Genomic DNA, 26644 nt, shown 5'->3' with positions numbered 1-26644 from the left:
ATACTACATTTTAGCACAAATACTATAACAACTCCTTGAATCGCTACCTTATCGTGGTGGAGGGGTTTGTGTGTCCCAGGGATCCCAGGGGCTATGTTGTCTGGGGGCTTTTGCCCCCTGGTAGGGTCTCCCATGGCAAACTGGTCCTGGGTGAGGGACCAGACAAAGAGCGATTCAGAAGACCCCCATGAAAAGAATATCGAGGGAACAGTTTACCCTGCCCGGGATAGGGTTACCGGGGCCCCGCCCTGGAGCCAGGCCCGGGGAGGGTGCCCGAGGGCGAGCGTCTGGTGGCCGGGCCTTAGTCCATGGGGCCCGGCCGGGCACAGCCCGAAGAGGAGACATGGGCCCATCCTCCCGCAGGCCCACCACCCGCAGGAGGCGCCATAGGGGTCGGGTGCATTGTGAGCCGGGTGGCGGCCAGGAGCGGAGGCCCTGGCGGACCGACCCCCGGCTGCCAAGACTGGCAATAGGGACATGGAATGTCACCTCTCTGGTGGGGAAGGAGCCTGAGTTGGTGCGTGAGGTTGAGAGGTACCGGCTAGATATAGTTGGGCTCGCCTCTACGCATTGTCTGGGCTCTGGAACCAGTCTCCTGGAGAGGGGCTGGACTCTGTCTCAGTCTGGAGTTGCCCCTGGTGAGAGGCGGCGGGCTGGGGTGGGTATTCTTATATCCCCTCGGCTTGCTGCCGGTACGTTGGGGTTTTTCCCGGTGGACGAGAGGGTTTGTTCCCTGCGCCTTAGGGTCGGGGAACGGGTCCTGACTGTCATCTGCGCTTATGCGCCGAGTGGCAGTTCGGAGTACCCAGCCTTCTTAGAGTCCCTGGGGGGGGTGCTGGAAGGTGCTCCACCTGGAGACTCTGTTGTCCTGCTGGGAGACTTCAATGCTCACGTGGGTAACGACAGCGAGACCTGGAGGGGCGTGATTGGGAGGAACGGCCTCCCTGATCTGAACCCGAGCGGTGCTTTGTTATTGGACTTCTGTGCTAATCACAGTTTGGCCATAACGAACACCCTGTTCGAACATAAGAGTGTCCATAAGTGCACGTGGCACCAGGATGCTCTAGGCCGTAGGTCGATGATCGATTTTGTAATCGTATCACCAGACCTGCGACCATATGTTCTGGACACTCGGGTGAAGAGAGGGGCTGAGCTGTCAACTGATCACCACCTGGTGGTGAGTTGGATCAGGTGGCGGGGGAGGACGCTGGACAGACCTGGTGCACCTAAACGCGTAGTGAGGGTGTGCTGGGAACGTCTAGCAGAGGCCCCAGTCCGCGAGATCTTCAACGCACACCTCCGGCAGAGCTTCAACAGCATTCCGAGGGAGGCTGGGGACATTGAGTCCGAATGGACCATGTTCAGCGTCTCCATTGCCGAAGCTGCTGCATTGAGCTGCGGCCGCAAGGTGGTTGGTGCCTGCCGTGGTGGTAATCCCCGAACCAAATGGTGGACACCAGAGGTGAAGGGAGCCACCAGGCTGAAGAAGGAGGCCTATCGGGCTTGGTTAGCCTGTGGGACTCCGGAGGCAGCCGACAGGTATCGACAGGCCAAGCGGAATGCGGCTCGGGCAGTGGCTGAAGCAAAAACTCGGGTGTGGGAGGAGTTCGGAGAGGCCATGGAAAAAGACTTTCGGACTGCCTCGAAGAGATTCTGGCAAACCGTCAGGCGTCTCAGGAGGGGAAAGCGGTGCTCTACCTGCACTGTGTATAGTGCTGGCGGAGCGCTGTTGACGTCGACTGAGAAAATTGTCGGGCGGTGGAAGGAATACTTCGAGGACCTCCTTAATCCCACTGACACGTCTTCCGGGGAGGAAGCAGAGTCTGGGGATGAGGGGTGTGACCCACCAATTTCCGGGGGCGAGGTCACTGAGGCAGTTAAACAACTCCTTGGTGGCAGAGCCCCTGGTGTCGATGAGGTCCGCCCCGAGTTCCTGAAGGCTCTGGACGTTGTAGGGCTGTCTTGGTTGACACGTCTCTGCAATGTTGCGTGGAGATCAGGGGCAGTACCTGTGGACTGGCAGACCGGGGTGGTGGTCCCCATCTTCAAGAAGGGGGACCGGAGGGTGTGCTCCAACTACAGGGGGATCACACTCCTCAGCCTCCCCGGGAAAGTCTATGCCAGGGTGCTGGAGAGGAGGGTTCGTCCGCTAGTCGAACCTCGGATACAGGAGGAACAATGCGGTTTTCGTCCTGGTCGCGGAACACTGGACCAGCTCTTTGTCCTCTCGAGGATACTTGAGGGTGCATGGGAGTTTGCCCAACCAGTCTACATGTGTTTTGTGGACCTGGAGAAGGCATTCGACCGTGTCCCTCGGGGCGTCCTGTGGGAGGTGTTGCGCGAGTATGGGGTGTCTGGCCCATTGCTACGGGCCATTCAATCCCTATACAACCGTTGCAAGAGCTTGGTTCGCATTGCCGGCAATAAGTCGGACTCGTTCCCGGTGGGTGATGGGCTCCGCCAGGGCTGCCCTTTGTCTCCGGTTCTGTTCATAATTTTTATGGACAGGATTTCTAGGCGCAGCCAAGTGGCGGAGGGCTTTCGCTTTGGTGGCCTCAGAATCTCATCTCTGATTTTTGCGGATGATGTGGTTCTGTTGGCTTCATCGGGTGAGGGCCTCCAGCTCGCACTGGAGCGGTTCGCAGCCGAGTGTAACGCAGCGGGAATGAGGATCAGCACCTCCAAATCTGAGGCCATGGTTCTCAGCCGGAAAAGGGTGGAGTGCCCACTCCGGGTCGGGGATGAGTTCCTGCCCCAAGTGGAGGAGTTCAAGTATCTCGGGGTCTTGTTCGCGAGTGATGGGAGAAGGGAGCTGGAGATCGACAGACGGATTGGGGCTGCGGCTGCAGTAATGCGGACGCTGCACCGGTCAGTCGTGGTGAAGAGGGAGCTGAGTGTAAAAGCAAAGCTCTCAATTTACCGGTCGATCTACGTCCCTACCCTCACCTATGGCCACGAGCTGTGGGTAGTGACCGAAAGAACGAGATCGCGGATACAAGCGGCGGAAATGAGCTTCCTCCGAAGGGTAGCTGGCCTCTCCCTTAGAGATAGGGTGAGAAGTTCGGCCATCTGGGAGGGGCTTAGAGTAGAGCAGCTGCTGCTCCACATCGAAAGGAGCCAGCTGAGGTGGTTCGGGCATCTGGCAAGGATGCCCCCTGGGCGCCTCCTGGGCGAGGTGTTCCAGGCATGTCCCACCGGGAGGAGGCCCCGGGGCAGACCCAGGACACGCTGGAGAGATTATATCTCTCGGCTGGCCTGGGAACGCCTTGGTATTCCCCCGGACAAGCTGGAGGAGGTGGCTGGGGAGAGGGAGGTCTGGACCTCTTTGCTTAGGCTGCTACCCCCGCGACCCGACCTCGGATAAGCGGATGAAGATGGATGGATGGACTATAACAACGCAGAAATACTATGACTTAGTAGTAATACTATAACATAACAGTTCAATGTTCTTGCACAAATACCACAATATGGCAGAAATACTATGTTTTAGCACAAATACTGTGATTTGGTATAAATACTACGATTTGGCTCACATACTATATTCCGCAGATACACTATAACATAACAGATATACTACGACTAAGTAGTAATACTATAACATAACAGAATTATTACTTGGGCACAAATACCACGATTTGGCAAAAATACCATGATTCGGCACAAATACGATGACATGGCAAAAATACTAGGATTGGGTACAAATACTATGATTTGGCAGAAATACTATGATTTGGCAATAATACTGCGTTTTAACACAACTACTGAGATTTGATTGAAATACTATAATTTAGAAGAAATACTATGATTCCATACAAATACGATGCTTTGGCACAAATACTATGATTTGGCACAAGTACTATCATTTAGTACAAATACTATGATTGGGCAGAAGTACTATGTTTCAGTACAAATACTATGATTTGGCAGGAATACTCTGGTTTAGCAGAAATACTCTGATTTAGCAGAAGTACTATCTTTTGGTAGAAATTCCTGCTAAAAGGTACTATTTCTGCGTTTTAGCAGAAATACTGTAATTTGGCATAAATACTATAATTTGGGATAAATACTATGATTTGGCACATATAATATATTCAGCACATATATTATAAAATAACAGAAATATTGTGATTTGGCCCCAAAACAATGATTTTGCACAAATACCATGATTTTTGCAAAAATACTATGATTTAGCAGAAATACTATGATTTGGCAAAAATACAAAGATGTAGTAGAAGTACTTTGCTTTAGCAGAAATACTATGATTGAGGAGTAATACTTAAACATAGGAGAAATATTGATACACAGACATACATACACAGAGAGTAAAGGGAACAGGAGCTGTGGAGAGTCTGGGCTTGGTATATGTAGGTCAGTTAAATTAGCTGCACCTGCTGTAGTCAGCCCTTACACACACAGACACAGAGAGAGGTGTGAGTTTTCTTCAGTGTATTTCTGACATTCAGGATTCCCCTCGAACAAATGGCCATAATTTCCTAACCGTAGAGGCTAGAACGGTCATTCAGACATCATTTTGTTCAGAAGAGATGGGGGAATCTTCAGGTCTTCATAATTCAGAGATAAAATATAAATTATTAAAGATATATGACTGGTAATACACTGTAACTGAGTAGAGGCGAAGCAAAAACTGCCTTGACTTGCTCTCAAACAACCTTTGGTAACTCTAAATCTATATGGAGCATCAAAATCATTCTTTCACCGTAAGAAACAGCAGGCTTTGGTGAACAGTCATGGAAATTTTCAGGGCTCTGTGGAAATCCATCAAAAAGATATGATGAGAGAAAAAAGTGCCCAATTTCCAGAATTTGAAATCTGAAGAAATCTGAGCGAAGGACAAATTTCCTACCCTCAAACAAGTCTAACTCATCTCAGAACTGTAATAGGTGAGAAAATAATTCTTGAATTGTGAGCATCAGGAGTGTCTGAAGATATATCGGGACAAGCCTCATGTCTTAACTTCGCTTCGTTAAGGAGATATGACAATTTGAAAATGCCTCTCATTACAGAAATCCAGTGGTGATTTTGAACAAACTCTCCATTGAGTTTATATGGAGAGTTTTCACACTTTGTGTTACTCTGAGGAGATTTGCAAAAAATCTGTAACTCCCACAACAATGATAGGGACATTTTCTGAAAGCCAGCAAAAATACCTACGTTTTGATGTATAATTTGTGGGGCTTGAGTGGAAATTGAGCGAGTAGCAAGAAGTTGTTTGGACATGAAGAGAAAATTTAAACAGTTTCACTGTCCCCTCTGAGTTAATTGCATAGCAACCATAGCAACGCATGTATTTTCTGAAAAATCACAATTTTGCAACTGAAGACTTAAAGAGAGATAAGATGAAAACGGTAGAAGATCTGAAAAAGCTGAATCACACAGGAATAGCCCAATCATTTGAGAACGTTTTAAAGTTTGAATGGAGTTTCTAGGTGAAAGTATGAGGAAGTAGTTAAGTTTCAAAGACAAGAAAGTTTTAGCAGAATTGTGGAAGTTTCCCATTCATTTCAATGGGACAAATTAAAGGAAAAAAGTGTAATATTTTAAAAAGTATAATAGTAATAAACACCAAAAGTCATAGCCGGCATTAGCAGAAAGAGCAGAACAGTTTAGAGTTTGAACGGTGAAAATAGCACAAAAATTGTGGAAGTAGATCCACGGCGAAAAGTGTACGGAAACACCCGGAATAATAAAGAATAAAGAGAAACAGGAACTCAATAGTGTGGATGCCTATTAAGGCATCCACACAATAAAGAGAAACAGGATCTCAATAGTGTGGATGCCTTGAGGGCATCCACACAATAAAGAGAAACAGGATCTCAATAGTGTGGATGCCTTGAGGGCATCCACACAAATAGTGGAATAAACTCAATAGTGTGAATGCCCTCGAGGGCATCCACACAATAAAGAGAAACAGGAACTCAATAGTGTGGATGCCTATTAAGGCATCCACACAATAAAATAACGTGTTAAATGGGTGGAAATCCCTAGATCAATGTTTAAATTAACACTCACGCATTGACTCTGTCGGCTATGTTTTGCCATGCATGCTCCCTTTCTTTTGCAGCTGAGGCTGTGTTACTTTTTTTCTGCAAAATTTGCATGTTATCGGCATATGCTGCCATCAGAATTTCGGCCTCAAGCGCTGTAAAATACATTGATCGTGCCTTCTTTCCCTCCGTCTCCATGGTGACTCGCTTAATCTGTGCTCCACTAATCAGAGCTTTATGTATCCTCGTGCGCACGCTTAACTTGGGGTTAAAGCAACTCCGCGTTGATTGTACTACTTGTTATCAGCCTTTCTGAAACCGAATATTCCGAGTTGGACAGTTCGGGGTTACTCAACCCTGAGTATCGTTTTTCACTCTGAGTTTTCTAAACCGTCTTCCTGAAATAGGGCACTGCTGACCAAAGGGTTGTAAACCCAGGAAGTTTACATCAAAAGAAACAGATCTTTCAGATAGAATGTATCTACAATAAAACCTCCCCCAGCACAGAGTGGTTGGAGAGGTGGTCAGGATCAAAGGAATGGCTTTGATCCTACTGCTTAAACTAAGACTGTACAAATTTAAGAAACACAATGGCAACATTCAACAATTAGACTTAACACTTAAACCCCCGGGGAGCAGCCATTTGGCTTTTCTACCTTTAAAACCCGGAGAGCAGCCAAATGGCTTTTAGCTAGGCTTTAGCTTCAGCCAAGTGGAAGCTAAATTGGCTAGTCATTCATATGTATATTAGGTTGTTACCTGGGAATTCTGGAGGGAGGGGAGTGGGGGGGGGGGGTGTGATTGAGGGGGTGGGGGAGCTGCTAAAAGCTGTGAACTTCCTTTTGTGTTTCATCTTGAAGCATTCTCAATCATCCAGGGAAATCAATCTCCAAAAGTCACCAACTTGGAGTGTTTCAGTTTGCCATCTTAGGGAGAAATCAACACACATGGGTGTATGTCCTTTGTTGCTGAGATTTATTGATAAAAACAGTACAAAAAACCAACCATTTGTACACATATTTACAAATAATAATAAAAAGTGAGTGAGTATATTTCAACATTTTCAGCAATCACTCACAATCCTGGCACTGCCATGGTATCTGTAGTCTGCATTTACCACATGTGTATCTGTTGCAGTGAACACATCGCACAGTGGCATGATTGTTCTTGCATTTGTGTTTGACCTGACACATGGCTCTTTTTCCAGGGCTCGTTGTGGAGGGTTGTGTCCAAAGTGTAACCCATGTGAAATACAGGGCTGCAAAATCCCTTTTTGTAATCTAAGGCTATAGCCTGTTATTGTCACAAGGGGGCGCTGTGATGCAGTCTTGTGTTCTGACGACCTTGCGTCTAGAGCGCAGGAAGTATTACCTCTCTCTTCCTGTGAGATCTTCCCTCTGATGGTGGTCAAGTACGTGTCGGAGCGCATGGAAAAAGTATCTTGGTATGCAATACTGCAACCCGGTTAATGAGACCAGATTGTTTTACGTATAAATGCTAATAAGGTACTCTTTTATTAGGCCCCGAGCTCTGACCACAAAGGGAATAACGTCTGTCAAGTTATTTGTGTCTGAAAATCCCGGTGAGTCACGTGCTTTCGTTAGCTACCTGTTAAGTTAGATAATGTATTTCACTAGCCGATTCAGCTCAGAAACCTTTGAACAAAAACCAATCGGGAGCTATGGGAATCTGGCTTGTTGTTTTTACTTCTCCTGTTGTTCTTTACAGTGTGTTATAAGTGTTGAATGCTTTGAGCTAAACGATGCCGATGCTAGATGCGATGCTAGCTGCTAATAGCTGTTAGCCACCCCACCCCACTGAAGCCATATTACGATCAGGGAGGTATTCAAGTAGAAACAATAGCTCTGTTTATATTAGAATGGTTATGTCTTAATAGATATCAGCATATTTCAAGTTTAATAGTATTTGCACTGAATTAAGTTACATTTTCTTGTAAGCCTTAAGGATGAATGTCGCTTTCATTGCTATGACTGTTTACATTACTGTTTAAGCTGCTAATGTTCTTTGTTGTGATATAATTTTGATAAAATTGTTGATACTGGTACAAACAAGTTACTGTAACTCGTGTAACTTGGTAAAGCTAAAGGGAATGCCATTTGTGATTAATGCATTTGGAAAAGAAGTTAATGAGCTCATGTTAAGAACACAAAATGGGAAAAGAAATTGATTGTTCTGCACTGTTTGTGTAGATTGGTTTTTTTGAACTACTAGAAGGATTCTGGAGAACCACTGACGGCGAGAACAGCCCAATTGAGATCCTGGATGATCGTGAAATGGTGTGGCCAGCCATGCGATCGGATTGTGGGATTTGCCTGAGAAACTGATTCAAGCAACCCTGGATTTCAGATAAGCCCTATGCACTACTTTTCCTACCCGGATAATAGGGTTTGCACACTGACAATTCCCCTACAGTACACCTGTTTGGGTTTTCAACGACTTTAAAGGACAATTCAGACTGGACAATTCAAACTTCACAACAGGAACACTTTAATCTGTTTCATTCATTCCAAAGAGCTCTGATACTGTTCAGTATAAATCTTCCATTTAAATGTCTTTATTTTGTTTTGTTTTACCTGTATTCACCTTTAAAAGGCACTATTAGTGTGCCATTTGGGTTATTGTGTTGTATATGTATATAAATGGTACTGAGGCAATAAAGGTCCCAGTTATTCACTTCCAAGCCAACTCCTTTTGTGAGTCTCCAAAACAAAACCTCCTCCTGAACCTAGTAAGATGTCTAGGGTCTCTATTTGAAGTGAGAGTGTACTGGTCCTGAGTAGAGGCGCTACAAAAGCAACTGTTCTTTTCTTGCCTTCTTCGCAGCTAGATGAGAGTGAGCCAACTCTCTTGCAAGCTCCACCAGGAAGTCCACCCGTCTTTCCTTCATCCCGGTGCATGCTTGATACAGCACATGTGCATTAAGTGCTGCCATGTCAATCATGTTATAAAACACGGCAACTGGCCAGCGCCGTGTTCCTCTGCGGACAGTGTACTCCCGAACCATCTGGTCCATCACATCCACGCCACACTTTGTTTTGTTGTAAAGGGTGACAGTGTTTGGCTTCCTTTTGGTAGTGTTATCAGTCTGAACCACGCTGTGCATGCTGCTAAGAATATAGACTGTCTTCTTCCGTTTGGCCGAATACGCCGTCAGCGTGGCAGCAGAGGTTGAAAACACCTAAGAAATAAGATAAATTGTTATTTCCATAGCCCTTTTACACACAATGAAACACATAAACATAGAACCACAAAAGACCTGCAACATACCTGAGTGGTGAATTCATTGCGATCTGTCTGTCTAGTGGATTGAGGAATTTCCCTGCGAATCTTGTTGACTGTGCCGAGGATGGTGGTTTTCCGTCTAAGAAGTTTTTGCGCAAGTGAAAGCGATGTGAAAAAATTGTCCGTGGTAACATTTCTGCCCTTGTCTAGGAATGGTTCCATCAGCCTCATTACTACATTTTCAGAAAGTCTCTCCCCAGTGGGACGATTGGGGTCCTTGCCAAGATATGGGAAAACATTGCAAATGTACTTGGATTTTAGGTCGCAAGCCACCCAAAACTTGATCCCAAACTTGTCAGGTTTACTTGCAATATACGAATATGAATTCACCACACATAAGACACACACACATAAAACACATGAAGGGCAAGGGAGACTTAACACAAGGGTAATATAATAACAAACAAGCTTGAATAACTTAATGAACCTAAACAAACAAACATCAAAATAAACAGTGACAGACACAGAGTGGGTGAGTTCAGTATGAGATGAGTCCGGCAGCACTGAGGGTCCACAGATGGGAGAGGCTGTCTGTTCCGCTCTTAATTTATTGCAATATAGGGGCTCTTTGCAATGAGCTAATTTTATTTTGAAATTCGTTTTATTTTGAAAACCAGTTTCGGGAAGTGACAGGATGTCAGCCATGTTTGTTTAGTTCCTAGCGGATCACATGTGGGGAAATTTGATCCAGCGACATCTGCCTTTTGTTTGTGCCAACGACACCACCGTCTGTAAGTTTTCATTTGTATTGAATTGTAGGATTGTATTTTATGTATATTTTGTGGAAATATTTGCTGTAGATGAATACTTTAGTAGTTGTGTGCTAACGCTAATGGATGTGTATTGGAATCTAATTTTGTTGTGCTAATGATGCTAGGTTAATTTTAGCTTTGTTATTTGTATTTCAGTTTTACTCCATGAGGAAATACTTACTAATTAAAAGGAGTTGGACGCTACATCCTGACTTCGCGCGTTATTTCAAGTGGAGTTAGGCTACTGCTGAATTGTGTAGCGCACACACACAAGGAGAGCAGGATACTGTCCTTTAAGGAGGTTTGACATGTGACACATTTGTCTTTATGGTTTATACTAAAGAACAAACTGCACTAACTCATAGATCTGACCTGAGGAAGAGTCGACTTTAACCCCAAACTTTATTAAACTAACCTAAATCTAGCTGAGTAGTTCTGCTGCCTGAACCTGACCAAAGTGTAACTGAAACACATTAAAATACTAAACTGACTCTGACTGCTGTGAGTGTTTGAAGAAAACGTCTGTGTTTCACAAAGCTGAGAGGTCAGCGGTCCCCCACAGGCTCTCTGTGATGGTCTGATCAGCTTCAGTCTGAAAACAGTGATATACAAAACGATGGAGAACACAGCAGGTGCAAAGACAGACTTGACGAAAAGGCAAAAACAAAAGTCCGAGGAAATAAACCAAAGGAGTGAAAGGGTTAGACCAGGGGTGGGCAATTCCAGTCCACGAGGGCCGGTGTCCTGCAGGTTTTAGATCTCACCTTGGGTCAACACACCTGAATCACATGATTAGTTCATTACCAGGCCTCTGGAGAACTGCAGGACAGGAGCTAATTTAGCCATTTAAATCAGCTGTGTTGGTTCAAGGACGCATCTAAAACCTGCAGGGACACCGGCCCTCGTGGACTGAGATTGCCCACCCCTGGGTTAGACCCATACGAGTAAGGACGTTAGTGTGCTGCCCAGCTTTCGTCACGCACATATTTATAATTATATGGTCCTAAGTTTTAGTGCAGACACTCACGAAGTGTTTAGTAACTTCAGATCCTGCAACAAGCCCAGCTCCAGTTTCCTTTGGTGACTTGAACTCTTCCATTTCACAGCTGTTGTTAATTTTTCTTTATCTCCTGTACAGGCCAACACATCTATTTGTTGTTTTAGGTTGTTAGTATTACACAACATTTTCAGATCTAATAGAAATAAAATGAGTGTTTCATAATTCATTCACTTTATTGTCTTTATTTATAACTGGCATCATTGTTTCATTCTCTTATAGAGTCTTACAAGAAAGGCAAAATTGTTTTCCATTGTGCTTTATTAGCTGCTTCGGTGAAAAACAAATCAACAATGCAACAAAAAAACACTTTGCAAAACAACAAAGGGGAAAACAGTGATTCATCACTTGGTTGCTTCAATACAACACTTGGGCACATACATGCAGGACTTTTGATGTTTTGATAAATGACACAGCTGCTCTTAAAAACTACATTATGGCCCCACTGTGTATGTGTGTGTGTGTGTGTGTGTGATAGCACATAAGGGCCATTTGTGAAGCTAACATAAGTAACAAAGTGATGTTACTAGTATTAAATTGATTTGGTTAAAAACTGTGATCAATACAGAGATCAGTCAGCCATGAAAGTCAGTTATCAGATTTACCCCCAGTGATCAGGACGTCTTCTTTAGTATGGCGACAGCCTGAAAAACAAGGCAACAGAAAACAGTGATTAGCACTGACCACGTGTTTGTGCAGCAGTGTGCTTGACAGCAAGGAGCCGTGACCGTCACACAAACTGTGCTATCAGCTGAACGTTCACAGTGTGAGATGTTCAAATATGTGATAAACAGGATAAAGTGTAACACGATCCACCTACAGTCTCACAGCCTCCCTCTGCCTCGTGTTTGTGCTAGCACAGCTTCTGTTTAGAGGCTTAGAGGTGAAAGGTCAGAGAGCGAGCTGCTGCTAATGTTAAAGCTCCCAGTTTCAGCATCGCTGCAAACAAGTTATTATAGAAGGATCACCTTCAATCTGCAGCACAAAGATGCTAATCAGCTTCATCTGCGTGTGCCAGCTGAGACTGTGTGAAGCTTCCAGGGAGATGTGTGTGTGAAACCCACCAGAGTGTGGACCCTCAGTCTGACACAGCAGGCCTACTGTCAGCAGCAGTGTTTGTGCCGCTGTGACACGTTTGATGCAAACATGTTTTCAGACAGGAAAAGAAAGGAGCTCGGAAAAGTGGAAGAGGAGGAGCATCTTAACTGCTCCTCTGGGCTGCACTTCGATGGAACCAGTTCTTTCACTGGGACTGTGAAAAGGCCGGTGACAGAAACACTGGCTATGTGGTCTGGACACAGCAGCACAGAGACTTCACTGATCTCAAGTTCTTCCTCCAGCAGCCGATGAAAGGACGAGCATCAAAAAGCAGACGTCACCAGGAGCGACGTGTGGTAAGAATCTCAGAATAAACAGACGTCTGAGCAGCAGAGTGATTCATTCACACACAGCAGCTCAAATATGAGCTCAGGTGAAACATACTGAAGATAAACCTGCGTGCAACATCAAACTGATGCTCCCATCAGATCCCCTCCAGATCTCTCTGTGGCTAAGACCCCCACTCCCACATGTTTCCACTGTGTCCTTCTGAAACATCTTAGACCTCGATGGTCATGTGACCACAGAAGTATTCAGGGAGTCGGCATTTCTCAGACTAAACATCAGCGAACAAACAAAGAAAAGAAGTTTTGGTTTAATCGCTGAATCTTATCACAGAGTCTCGGCTCCTCTTATCTCTCTGGGCTGGTGAGGGCGCACCAAACATCAGCTTCCAAAGAATTCACTGCCTCCTAAACTGTTTCAAAAAGGGAAAAAATTCAGGGACAAAGCTGAGGTCAAAGGTCAGAGACAAGGAAATAAGCGAGGATGCAGTGAGCTGGAACTTGTGACCAGCACCGACGTTATTGGACTTACTGCTCCATAAATCTGTTTGGTCCTCGTTTCCAAAAGAAAACAGCTTATTAAATAAAACCTCATGAAATCAAATCACTTCTATTCAATGTTTGTTATTTTTTAAGTATTTCTTTATATTTATGAAGGAAACCTTCAGTGATGTCCACCAGTAAAATGCTTTTATGTGTATTTAGCTGTGAGTGCAGACAGACCTGCAGGCCCGTATTTGTGGACATGGTTGCAAATGTTGTTGCACTGCTTGCCTTAGAAAAGAAGCTGCTGTTATGGATTCAAGTATTGGGGATGGATACAAGAGGAAAAACCACAATAACAACACTGGTCCGGCCGGGTTGAGTCAAACGATGATTTTATTTTATTTTATTTTATTATTATTATTATTTTTTGCCTGTCCCATTTGGTTCTTTAGCCGTCAGAATTGTTGTCTGAAGACCAACAAGGATACCCAATGGATTTACTTTGCCAAATGGATCATCGTGGCATCGCCGTATTGGTCCATTTGGTCGACCTTTTGTTTTTATTATTTATTTTATTTTCAGATGTTACAGACGGGACAGACATGAGTGAGGGATAGGAAAGGGAGAGAGAAAGAGGAAGGAAAAGAAAAACAGAAGGGGAGAGGGACAGTGAGAAAGGGGGGGGGAAAAAAATCTCCTGGATCACCTGTTGAGAGAAGAAGAATAGAAAACAAGCCAAACCCCCCCCCCCCCCCAAAAAAAACCAAAAACCAAAACAACATACTAAACACAACACCATCGCATTAATCTAGCTAAGTGTAAACAGCAGTAAATACTAAATATTCAATGTTGTTGTGCAGCACGCAGGACAGACAGCGCACAGTGTGCTTTGAAGTAGCAGCCAAGAAAGGTGTAATTTAAGTCTACGAGCAGTGAACACCCGTGTGCACACCTGTGTGGATCAGCGCGCTTGTATTCAAATGGTTTCCACATGTAATGGTCTGCAAGAGGATGTAGCGAGCCATAGCCCCGTCCCCCAGGGCATGAAGCAGGCATGGAGGAGATCCAGGCCCCAGATATCCAGAGGCCCCAGAGTGCGAGAGCCCAACGAGGACCACCAGAGGGGCATCCGTGCCACCCTCATGGAAGGGCTGAGGATCCCCAGACGAGGGGTCACCCAGTAGCCACTGAGCAGAAGCTAGAGGGGGCTGCACCGGCGTGCCTGCCGGCTCTGCCGGCAGCCAGCTGTGCCAGAATGAACCGAGCCGCAGGCCCAGAGGCCGGAGGCCCGAGGGCTCCCCGCACCCCGGAGGAGGCCTGACCGAGCAACAGGTGCCAGGCCCCGCCAGGTAGCCACCGGGAGCGAGCTGGTACATACCTGAGCGCCCAGCCCCGGACACCAAGAACCACCTATGCACCGACCCCTGAGGGCATCAGTCACCGGCAGGGAGTGTGGTGAGGGGAGATAGGCCTTGGAGGGCCTGGGAGTTCCCAGAGAGGTGGAGTCTAAGACCCAACCTGACATATAGACACAGACAAACAGGCACACACAGACACAAACATGCATTCCCACCCTCATGCACACATATACAAACACTCAGCACTCACCCAACGTAAGGATTGACATAAATGGACATGTACACACAATCACACTCCCCAAACATACTCTATACCCCGGGTCCAGGTACCCTCGCCCCCAGAGGGGGAAACAGAACCCAGACCCAAGAGATGTTACCCTTCCCTCCTGGGTGGAGGCAAGCAGACCGTCCCAGGCTCCGCAGCAGCAGGGAGGCCAATCGGACAGCTAACATCTCCTCCCATATTTGATACTGATCACTGATGATTCACGTGACGCTCTGACAGGAACAAAGAATGTAGAAAGTACTTCTGCTGCCTGAACCTGACCAAAGTGTAACTGAAACACATTAAAATACTAAACTGACTCTGACTGCTGTGAGTGTTTGAAGAAAACGTCTGTGTTTCACAAAGCTGAGAGGTCAGCGGTCCCCCACAGGCTCTCTGTGATGGTCTGATCAGCTTCAGTCCGACACTGAGAGTCTGTTACTGGAGCTCTTTGGTTCTCAGCACGTTTCTCCCAGTCCAACAAACCTTTGTGGACGGCCTTAATGCATCCCTGTAGCAGGGCGAGGGCGCCCTCTGCTGGTGGACATCAGTGCTCACATAAAGACATTCAGCAGCTTCAGCAGCTTCAGTGAAGACTTATTTAAATGTGTGGGACATCACACAGGACACAACCTGGAACACTGCTGCTGCATTCAGAGACCGTGGGAAACACAGGACTTTCTTTTAAAAGTAGTGATTCACAACACTGTATTTTAGACATGCCATGCTGAAAGTCCAGATTCCAAACAAGCTCATATAAAACAGAAACACCAGAGCAGGACGCTGAGAAAAGTCCATTATAACTCATAAAAGGTGTGAAAATACAACTCACACAAGAAGGGCCACTTTGTCATGGTCCAGAGCAGGATGACTCCGTGTTTGTGCGTTTTTATAAGTATGCTTCGTTTCAGGTAGTTTCTGGTTTATTTTGGTGCTTTCTAGTCTTTAGGTTTTGTTTCTGTGCCTCTCTTCTGTCCCTTGTGTTACGTCCAGCTCTCGTCTTTGATGTTTGTGTATTTCCTGTTTTACTTTGACAATCCCGTGTCCTGTGTTAGTGCATCCCGTTTTGCTTCCTCTCTGGCTTGTCATGTGTGATTAGTCCCAGCTGTGTGCTGTGCAGTTCAACATCACACTAATCTAGAGAAACAGCAACGTACTAAGAAACACAAAGCTGTGAGCACTCTAAGCGTTCCAGCTGAACAGCAAACATAAATCACAGTCTTCTGTTTGGAAGGGCGGCAACAGTTGAGAGCGTTGCTGCCTGAATGACAAACACTGAGGTGAAAGAAGATGGCAATCAGAAAGTAATGGCTATTGTTTGCAGCAAACGATTTTCTGAGTGTTTTATTAGTAATACTTGGAGTTGTGAATGGTTTCCAGCTCTCTAATAGTTTTTCTTAGAATATTATTCGATGTCAGTGGAGCTAAAAGTAGAAACATTGTTTGCTACTATTCAACATTCAGGGAACTAGTGAACATTTCCTCAAGGACTTCAACTCCAACTCTTCTCCCACCTCCTCTCAATTGAAAAAACCATGGTAAACTTGTGATATGCAAACTTTAATTTTGTTTTTGTCAAAACTAAATAAAACAATCTTTACAATCATTGACTCTTTGCTGCTGAATGGCAGCTGGTTGAAACGTCAGCTTGAATAAGAAGAACAAAGTGAATTTGTTTACTTCAAAAAGCTCTTTGTCTGTTATGATTTCTGTCTTTTCCTGGCAGGGAAGAAGTTAAGGACAAACAAAAAGCAGCAGCTTGAAAAAGCTTCACCTCCTTTAGAAGCTCTTCTACATGTTTTCCTACATATGATGACAGCAGCTCTGAGAGGCCTTGTATAGGACCAGTACAGTAACAGGACCCTGACCAGTTCTTTTCATTTAATAACTCTAGTTAGCAAACAGGTTGTAGGTGTCTTATTGCAACCTTCTGGCAACAGCAACACATTGCACACTGTATTAGCAAGTACATGAAAAAAAAACAAGTGAATGTGTTTCTTTTATAAGATAAAAACACTAAAATAATGTATAATTTCATGACTATTTAAAAATGCAAACAACAGTTCAGGACACAGTTTCAATAAGGAAGGAAACAAATGAAAGGAAAAAAGGAAACCAAATGCCATTAGGTGAAAAGTTCAGGTTAAGGAGACTTTTAGATGTGTTCCTCTTGTTATTGCTCTTTTTAGGAGATTCGATGTGAAAATTCAGTTTTTATTGTGACTTTATTTTATATTTGATCTCATTTAGTCCTTTTATAGCTCTTTCAATGGCATCCTGTGACATTTGAGGACATTTCAAAGGGATCAGATGTGATTTGCTGTCCCCTGAGCCTGTTTGGTGGTTGAAATGTTAAAATACCACAGAAATGGGAAACATGATGCTCTCAGTTTAGTCAAGAAGCCTGATATGTAAATAAAGCCCTTGGTGTGCCACATACAGAGATAAGACATTTTTCACATGCACACTTTAGTTTGTTGACAGCTTATTAAACGGTACGAGTCACTGTGCCAGTGTCATTATGAGCCTCAACATAGAGCACTATCAAACATCGCTGATTAGAGGAAAGTTTGGTCTCGTCTGTTCACCAACAGCTATTTTCTAAATAACGGTAACATTGTGCTCAACAGGAAGAGGCAGCGATTGGCAAACAATCCTAATTATTACTGTTCTTTTGGTCTGTTTGCAGAAACATGGCAGACATATTGCTGCCCTCGAGAGAACATCATTAAAGTGTAACACAGAAGACAACAAAGATATTTGTAATGTGAGAAACTGCAAGGACATGAGCCAAAATCCAATAAAGGGAGCATCACTCCCCGAGGGGTTTAATGTCTTCTCACATTTATGGAAATGTCCAAAGTTTTGCAGTCGTGCCTAAAAGGCTACAAAAGTGTAAAAGTGCCGTGAGCGGTCAGAAAAACTTTGATGTTTGTCACTGGAGGAGGAAGTTTCCATGACTTTGATTTAAAGACTTAAAAAGATCAAAGAAGTGCTTCCTGTAAATCACAGGTGAACCTTTATGAGCCTGTAAGCTCTGCCAGTCAATTCACAACGTTGAAGCTTTTCCAGCTCTTTTATATGGTGGAATAAGAAACCAGCAGTAAAACCCTGCATGAACAGACATCTGCTCCAAGCACAGAGACACGTTTTCAACAATGTATTAGCTATTATTGGTTCATGCATGCAGCTGCAACAGATGTTGTACAATGGTCATGATGTAACTGGAGCTGGACTGGACCCACTCAAGGTAACTGCAGAGAATCACTGGAGGAACTTCTTTCTTCTTTGGAACTGTGACATCGATGGTGTCTCTGCCTCCTCTCTTAAACACAGTTAGTCTCTTTAATTCTGACTGAAACTGAAGTCAAATAAACACAACTACACATCTTTGTATAGAAAGCTCACACAGTCACTTTCACTTTAGAATGAAAGAGTAAACTGAATGAATGTGTCGGCTTTATAATGTGCATGTTTCTCACAGAGGGGACAAAAGCCAAATGGTCAGGTTTCACAGAGATACAGGATGGAGCTTAATCCCAAACTAGTTCAAAGCACTGACATCAAGTTATGAAGAGCAACATGTTTCCTTGGTCCTCTGTCCCAGAGTGCAGTCTGTACCTCTATCCTGGATGATCCTTGTGGCCTTTGGGACACACTCAGGATCCAGAATGACTCCACCTGAAATGAAGCTCAAAGGGAAAAAAGGCTTTGACTGAGCAGTTCAACTTCCAGTTATGCTGCTCTTTGCAATACATTAGAAAAGTTCCCCCTTTTTCCACTCTTCACACAAACATTTGAAATTAAATTATATATAGAGACAGAATGATCGCGCCAGTTAGTTTTTCACAGACAAACTCATAGTTTGAATTCTGTTTAAATATTTTCCTTTTCTCAGTAAAGAACTATTTCTTTTTTACAATAGCGGATGTATTTTACTTTCTTAAGTAAAGCAGTTTCTGTACTGAGACAAAAACCAGACTGAAGTCTCTCATAGATGTTATTATTAACCAGGTGTGAATGAAGTGGAGCTGCAACTACTTTGTTGAGTATTTTAGCGATGAAGGGTAGATTAGAAATTGGACAGAGGTTGTTAAAGTTGTTAGGGTCTAAGGAAGGTTAAGGTTAAAGGAGTGACTGAAGCAATCTTGAATAAGTAGGGAATGATGCCGGTGGTAAGTGAAGAGTGAATAATAGCAGAGAATAGTGGGAGTAAGGAAGAGAGGCAGGATTTCACAAGTCCATGACATGTGGCGGGCTTCGATTTACATATGAACTCAGAAATATCAGATAAATCAGGAACATGAAAGATGCCAAAAGGGCTCAAAATGGAGAAAAGGTTCTGGAGAGGTAGACACAACATTCGAACTGAGTTGCTGGTGGATGTTATTAATTTTTGTAGTGAATAACAGCATCAAGGAGTTACAGGTTTCAGATGAATAGATAACTTAGTTATATTGGTCCCGATAACCCCACATGCATCTAAATACAACCCCAGAGGTCATGTTTTTAATTCACAAGTAACTTTATGAAATACACTTCTCAAAAAAATTAAAGGAACGCTTTGAAATTTCAGCAGATATCAATGGGAAAAAATCATGTGGACATTGGGATTGATATGGACAGGTTAATGTGTGAGGAACAAAAAGATGCCACACACGTCAATGAAATGAAAATGATCAACTACAGAGGGATCAATACAAAGTGACCCCGAGAATCAAAGTGAGGAATGATGCAGCAGCCTGGTCCGTTTTGTGCTGGAGAGCTAGTTAGCTAGGACCGTTATCAGACAGAGGACAGAGTGCTCAGTCTACTGCTTTCTAATTGGTTGAGCTCTACTTCCAGCTTCTCCACCCTTCACTCCACACTGCAAGTTACCATATAGTGTGGTATAAGTCAGTGCATGAATTTGTAAATTAGTGGCTCTAAAGAGTCCAGTGAAGCCGTTATATTCACAGATCTGAGAGGTTTTAATCAGAGTTGTTGTTGTAAGTAAACAAAATTAAATAAATATGAACAAAATTTGAATTACAAGTTTGCAGCTCTCAGTATATTTGTGTAAATATCAATCTGCACATTTCTGAATGTTCTCAGTAACTCTGGAAATTGAAACAGTGTGCGAAGCATTTTTACAAGTGAGCATTTCTCACATTTTGCAGCATGTTTACCATCATACTCTCAGTTTTTGTTTTGTTTTTATCTTTTATCTTAGAGTTCACATTAAGACATACGACAGTATGCAGGTACAGAGTTTTGGAGGTGGGCTACAGGCTTTCCCCTCAAGTTAGACATTAAAAAAGTGCTTGTGTTTTATGCTTCTTCCACTGGATTATATGTAAATGACTGGATTGAGTCCTTTTGAGTGGACTGAGCCCACAAATAGTGTGTGTGTGTGTGTGTTTTAACTCCTGTTCACACAGTTACTTCCCCATGTTTCACCAAAGCGCTTGCTCATGGGGGTCATATGATTGTTGGGATCTTTGTTTTCTTTGTGTTATTGTGGGGTCTACGTTACAATACAAAGCTCTTTAACACAACTGCAGTTGTGATTTGGCGCTGTATAAATAAAATTCAACCGAATTGAACTGAACATTTTAATCAAATTAAAATGTTGAGAAATCAAACCAGCTGACCAGTTTCAGTTTCAGTTTTATTTGTCATATGCAAGTTAGCACAGGGTCAACATTGCAATGAAATGTGTTTGATGAGCAGCAGTCACTCAGCAGCATGATACAGATACAAATATTAGAGAGACATGGTAAAAGAGAAAAGATGACTAAATATATATTGTGACGGCCAGTGGGCTGGCCTTGTGTTTTTCTTTTTCTTTTACCTGTTTCTTGCAGGTAGGTGGAGCTGACCCAATTATTGATGCAGCACACCTGAGAGGGCCAGTCCCAGTGTATATAAAGACACCTTGACTGAACCAGGGTGGCTGGTTCATAACACGTGCTCCCTCTGGCACGTGTTATGTTTATTTGGAAGTTTCAGTTATGGCTGTTATGTCCTTTGACTTGTGTTTAAGTTGCTTTACCTTATTTTCATTAAATATGTCTTACAGTCTTTAAAAGCCTGTGTGTGGTCTCCCATTTGTTTATCACTTCCTATGAGCCGGGTTGTGACAATATATATCTGTTACGGCCCTAGCAGGGCCTCCTCCTGAAGGTGCCTGTGTGGACGTGTCCCACCACCTCTTCTGCCTGAGGTGCCACCTTTCTCTGTTACACAGCTGACTCACATCAGTAATTAAAAGTATCTAAGCCCAGGGAAAGGTGAGCTCTGGGCCAGAGTGCCAGTAGTGTGGTTACAGCTAGTGAGCTGAGTGTTTGTTGTGTTTGCAGCTAGTGAGCTGAGTGTTTGTGACCTTTGTTTTGGTAAGGTCAGGGGTGCGGGATTTGTGTAGGTTTGTTTTGTTTATTGTTTTGGCCTTGGCTCACCCTGAAGTGTTGACACTCCCGTTTTGGTTCTCTTTATTCACATTGTAAATAAATCACCTTGTATCTAACGAATTTGTTTCGTGTGACTGCTTGGGTCTTGGGGGGGTGGGAGTGCCTCGCTCATGTTATGGCCTGGCCCTAGACGGGTCGTAACATGAATTATTTGCAGCTAGTGAGCCGTGTTTTGGTGGTATTCAGCTAGTGAGCTGGGGCCCGTTCTTCGTACGTCGCTTACTACATCCAAGACCAAATCATCGCGCTAACCGTGAGCTCGCTAATCCGGTTCCCCGAACACACCTGCTGTTGACGATTAGTACAGCTGGATGAAGTAATGTGACATCACTGGGTGTCGTAAAAGGGGCTACGCATCGATAGTAGAAACATTGATCGGCAACCCTCTGATTGGTCGGCGAAAATGTCGAAGGAGCGCGCTCGGTATTTTTCGGCAGCAGAACAAGAACTCCTGAGTGAGGGATTTCAGGAGTTTCAGAGTTTAATCAGAACGCAAGGGAACACTGCAAAGGCTGCAAAAGCAAGGAGAGAGGGCTGGCAGAAAGTTGCTGACAAAGTAAGGAGTCAAAGTAAGTAGGAGTCAAAGTAAGTACACACCTGAGTGCACTAATAATAATGGATTGGATTTATATAGCGCTTTTCAAAGCACCCAAAGCGCATGACAATGCCACTATTCAGTCACTCTCACATTCACACACTGGTGGAGGCAGCTACGGTTGTAGCCACAGCTGCCCTGGGACAGACTGACAGAAGCCAGGCTGCCATATCGCGCCATCGGCCCCTCTGGCCAACACCAGTAGGCGGTAGGGTAGATTTATTATATTACACTATATTATCCAATATTATATTACATTATATTATATTATGTTATATTATATCCTCTTTCACATTAGAGCCACAACAGGACCCACTAGAACATGGGAACAAGTAAAAGTGAAATATAAGAATATTCTACAGAATGGTAATATTTATCACTTATATTGCTTTTCGTCTCTTGGAAAGAGACCCTGAAATAATCTGTTAGTTTGTTCATAACAGCAACCAAGAAAAGGGCAGAGGAAAAAAAGACAGGTGGTGGTCCTGCACCCCCTCGTCAACAAGTTGGTTAAGTAAATAATACCCTCACGGGAATATCGATATCTCTCTATGAGCACACTGTCGCGCTGAGCTAAAGGATCCTGTCTATCCCGCAATATACGCTGGATTCTGAAAACTCTCCTTATCAATCTTGAACCTTCTGCAATGGGTGGCTCACGTAAACGGACAGGATGCTGCTACAGGCTTCCCAAATCCACCTTCGCTTTTATAGCCGTGGTCTCTCATCTTGATTACACAAAGTAATTTGCAATTACTACTCTGAAATATGAATTACATCTGTAATAATCACATACATGTAATAGAATGTTAATAGTACATTTCCCTTTTTTAGGAAATGACCTGTATGTATCTGTGTGACATCAATAAAAGGATCAAGTGCTGCATTATCTTTAGTTACATTGATGTTATTTATTTATGGTGAAACAGTGGTGGAATATCGCTGTTGCTTTCGTATAAATGAAGCGGACATACCTGCGTGGCCGCGATCTAATCCTGTTTACATAAAGTAAACCTGCTCCCGAGCAGGTTTACGCTTACGGCTCTGTTGCTATGGCAGCAAGTCCCGGATGAGCTTCGGGGAACCGAACCCATCTTTCCCTGCTGCTGCAAACCTTCCCACTGTCTCTCTGTCCTCATACATGTACTGCACCAACCATTGTTTGCATGCACACAGAAACAGTGCAGCTCCTCCTGACCTTCTCTGCACATCTGAAGAGCTTGTTCTTGTCATGAAGCTGCTGCTCACACGTCACTCTTCCAGCTTCTCAACACACTCTTTCCATGTCAGTACATTTCCACCTCTATCTGTCATCACACTAACCTGCTGTAATCCTTTCAGCTGGAGCTTCTTTGTAGACACGTCCCTACATTGCAGCCTGATTACAATGCAGACAGTCGGCTACAGTGTGGCTGGATTTCCTTTCTTAGCGTGCTTTGCTGTAAAATACCAGGATGTTAGGCTAAGGCTGAGTCGCTCCATAATATGAGCCGCGGCCCGGAAAGTTCAAAGATGGAATATTGTTTGTTGTTCTGAGATTTCCCATGAAATAACCCAGCACTTAAAATGACTGAGCTGTACTTAAATGTACTGACAGTGTAATTATTTTATTCTTTCTGTACAAACCTACTTGTTACACAAACTTACAGGTAACTACAGGCTGCTTGAGCCTTATTTGCAGCTGGTGTTATAAAGTGTTACTGAAACAGCTGCTGACCAAAGTGATGCACATATAAAGGAGTCAAAGTCCTGAAATAATCCAACAGATTAAAACAAACATAAGATGAGAAACCATGAGTGAAACAAACAGCATGGTGGTGCTGATCATTGTTGCCTCACAGCAACAAGTTCCTGAGGTCATTTCCACCACCTGAGTGGGGCCTTTCCCCCCACACTCCTCTCTGTGTGCTGTGAGTGTCTCTCTGTGTTAGCTGGGATAAGGAGAAGAGGAAGAGGATGGAGGGTGTTGAAGGTCTCTAATGTTGCGTGGGTCTTTGTTCCACAGTTTAGGAGCAGCTGCAAAGCCCTGATCTCCTCTGTGTTTGAACCTGATCTGGAGACAGTGAGAACCAATAACTGAGGGCAAAATAAGGACACTGAGACTAAAAGCAGTCTACAGGGTTATGTTACAAACACCAAAGCATGAAGCACTGGTGCAGCTGACTCACACAGACTCTCCTCCACACTGTCCTCAGTTATAAAGTGCTTTACAAACACAAACATTATGACTAACAGCTGGATTTTCCTGTTTCAGTGCAGCGAACTAACAACGAGCCAACAAGGCCTCACGTGACATCAGTCAGTGAGAGTTTCACTGCTGCAGCAGCTCTGTTCACTCACACTTATTAATATTAATGCTCATTACAAATGTTACAGCAGCTGATGCACAAATCTTTGTCTGTGTGAATAAAGTTGGATCAGTTCAAACAGTTTGTTGCTCTGCACTTGAAAGCAGCAGTTTTTCTAATGCACCACCTTCATGTTTCCTTCATATTTGAATCCCCCTGTAGATGCTGACAGGTAACCATGTCACACAGAGCTCAAGCCTTTGAATCCAGCTGTGACTGTTGATTTTCTATTGAATGGACTTTTTCAAATCCAGCTGTAGGCCTGTGTTTGTGAGCTCATTAACAGCTGTTTGTTTAGAGAGACGTGGTCCTCACAGGACAGCCACTACAAACATATGATTTTATAGAATATGATGCATTACTGCAGATTCAACACAATAGAAAGGATTTGAAATGAGCTCAGCCTTAAACATGTGCAGCAGTAATATTGATCCACAGACACTGATGGGAACATTTTTCTGCACAATAAGTACTTTGACTTTTCATACTTTATGTACAATTTGCCAGTACTGCAGTTTTGTGTGTAGTGAGGTGTTTTCATGGTGTTTTCTTGGTGCTTTTACTAAAGAAAGGCTTCTATCAAATTCTTCCAAATGTTGTCAAACTGAGCTGTGTGATGAAGTGAGTGTGACAGAAACACTCAGACTGTGTTTCTCTGCTTCATCAAGTCAAATCTGGTCCTCAGAGACTGAATAAAGTCCTGTCCCACTAACAGCAGCTCCAACAGTCTGTTCACTGCTTTCTTCCTGTCAGTCTTCATCTTTCTGCTGCGTCTCCTCTTCACACTGACCACTTTCTATCTAACAGTGAGCTCCCAGTGAAGCAGCAGCATTCAGCCTGTTAGAGTCAACACAAATGTCTCCATCCAAGCTCATGTTGTGCTTTGTTGTCCTCTCAGTCCCCCAGGTGGAGGTGGATTCAGGGGTGGAGTCTGTCCAGCTGCCCTTCAACACCACACTTCACCTGCCTGAAGACGCTAAAGTGGAGTGGGTGGACAGTGATGGTGATAACGTCCACGTGTATAAGAACGGCTCTGACCAGCCTCACAAACAGCACCAGGCTTACAGAGACCGAACGAAGATGAATGAAGACCTGCTGAAAACTGGAGACCTCAGTCTGACCCTGAAACACCCCACAGATGGAGACAACAGGACCTACACCTGCACCGTCTACAGCAGGGAGGGAAACATCCTGCTGAAGAGAAAGGTGGAGCTGAAAGTCAGAGGTCAGTGCTGTAGATACAGGTCAAAGGTCAGAGGTCAGACTCATGATGGTGGTTCAGTCTCAGTGGGCTAGAGTATCATGTTTTTATGGCTCACATTTAAAGTGTTGCAGCTCTAATGTACAGCTGTCATATTAGAAATAGAAGCAGCTCTGATTTTAGTGCTCAAAGAAATCTATGAAGTGATGAATTCACACATGAACAGTTTTCTGCAGCGTTCCTCTCGGCCTTCTTTGCAGCTCCACTCTTGTTTTTGCTCTAATAATTATTTCTCTCCATGAGCTGTTTCTCTGCCTGAAGGAGGCGCCACTCCATCGCTTCATTTAGTGCAGAACAAGAGTCACATGATGCTGCTCTGAACACTAATCACACTTTGTACAGCTCATGTTGTGTTTGTTGTCCTCTCAGTGTGTCAGGTGGAGGTGGAGGAGGGGGCGGAGTCTGTCCAGCTGCCCTTCAAAACCACACAAAACCTGCCTGAAGATGCTGAAGTGGTGTGGCAACGCTATGAACCTAAATATAGGAAGGTCCACGTGTATGAGAACGGCTCTGACCAGCCTGAAGAACAGCACCAGGTTTACAGAGACCGAACGAAGATGAATGAAGACCTGCTGAAAACTGGAGACCTCAGTCTGACCCTGAAACACCCCACAGAGAGAGACAGTGGGAAATATGACTGTGGACTGTATAACAGGAACATCTGCTTCAGATCAAAGAAAGTGCAGCTCATAGTCAAAGGTCTGTGTGTGTGCGTGTGCGTGTGTGTGCGTGTGTGTTGTTAAGGTTCACATAATTGAGAAGGACAGTACAAACAACCAGGTCCAGAAGATCTTGGTCAAACAATTGATTTTAATGAATACACGCGTGGGAAGACGACTCTGTACGCAGACAGGAATTAATCTTCGACTTAATCAAAGCATACACAGATTTTTATAGCATCAGGGTTTGAATTAACGATGCCCCTTCATACGTCACAGACAGAATATATACACACATCAAATCAAAACCACAATGACTTTTAACACAGTTTAAAAGAACGTTGTTTTCTATCTTCATGGCCGGTACTTCCTGTCACTGCCGGATGCTCTCTTGTCATCTTGACACCTCAGCAGCAGTTCTGCGACAAACTGCTCTTTCGCAACCCTGAGCAAAACATGATTAAACTTCCACCTATAAATGATTCTCTCTAACTGAGTGTGTGTGTGTGTGTGTGTGTGTCGTCCTCAAATGTTCTCTCAATTCACCCGTTGCACTTCTGACCTTTTACCAGACCACAGGCTCATCCTTATGTGTAATAACCTAACTGAAACTACATGTACTATGTTGAATAAATGTTTTAATCAAGAACCTCTACTAAGAGCTTAGTAAAAGAATATAAAAGTATAACAGACAATTTGAATAACCTAGTAATTCAAATAGCCT

At 44.1% G+C, this 26644-nt stretch overlaps 1 protein-coding gene across 4 annotated transcripts in view; it reads left to right on the top strand.

Annotated features, from left to right (window-relative positions):
* Positions 1 to 26644, top strand: part of LOC309703501 (butyrophilin-like protein 2) — a 522068-nt gene that overhangs the window by 289332 nt on the left and 206092 nt on the right. Inside the window, exons 8-9 of one of the 4 annotated variants that reach the window (XM_082528380.1) lie at positions 24899 to 25225; positions 25631 to 25960. The exons of the other annotated variants lie outside the window; for them this stretch is intronic. Of the exons in view, the coding sequence (XP_082384506.1) occupies positions 24899 to 25225; positions 25631 to 25960 (657 nt within the window). The remainder of the gene's footprint in view (positions 1 to 24898; positions 25226 to 25630; positions 25961 to 26644) is intronic. 4 annotated transcript variants of the gene reach the window in all.

This window comes from Aulonocara stuartgranti (assembly GCF_965226115.1).
Source record: "Aulonocara stuartgranti genome assembly, chromosome: 3".
In the NCBI taxonomy this organism is placed as follows: Eukaryota; Metazoa; Chordata; class Actinopteri; order Cichliformes; family Cichlidae; genus Aulonocara; species Aulonocara stuartgranti.
This window is presented reverse-complemented; position numbering and strand designations above follow the sequence as displayed.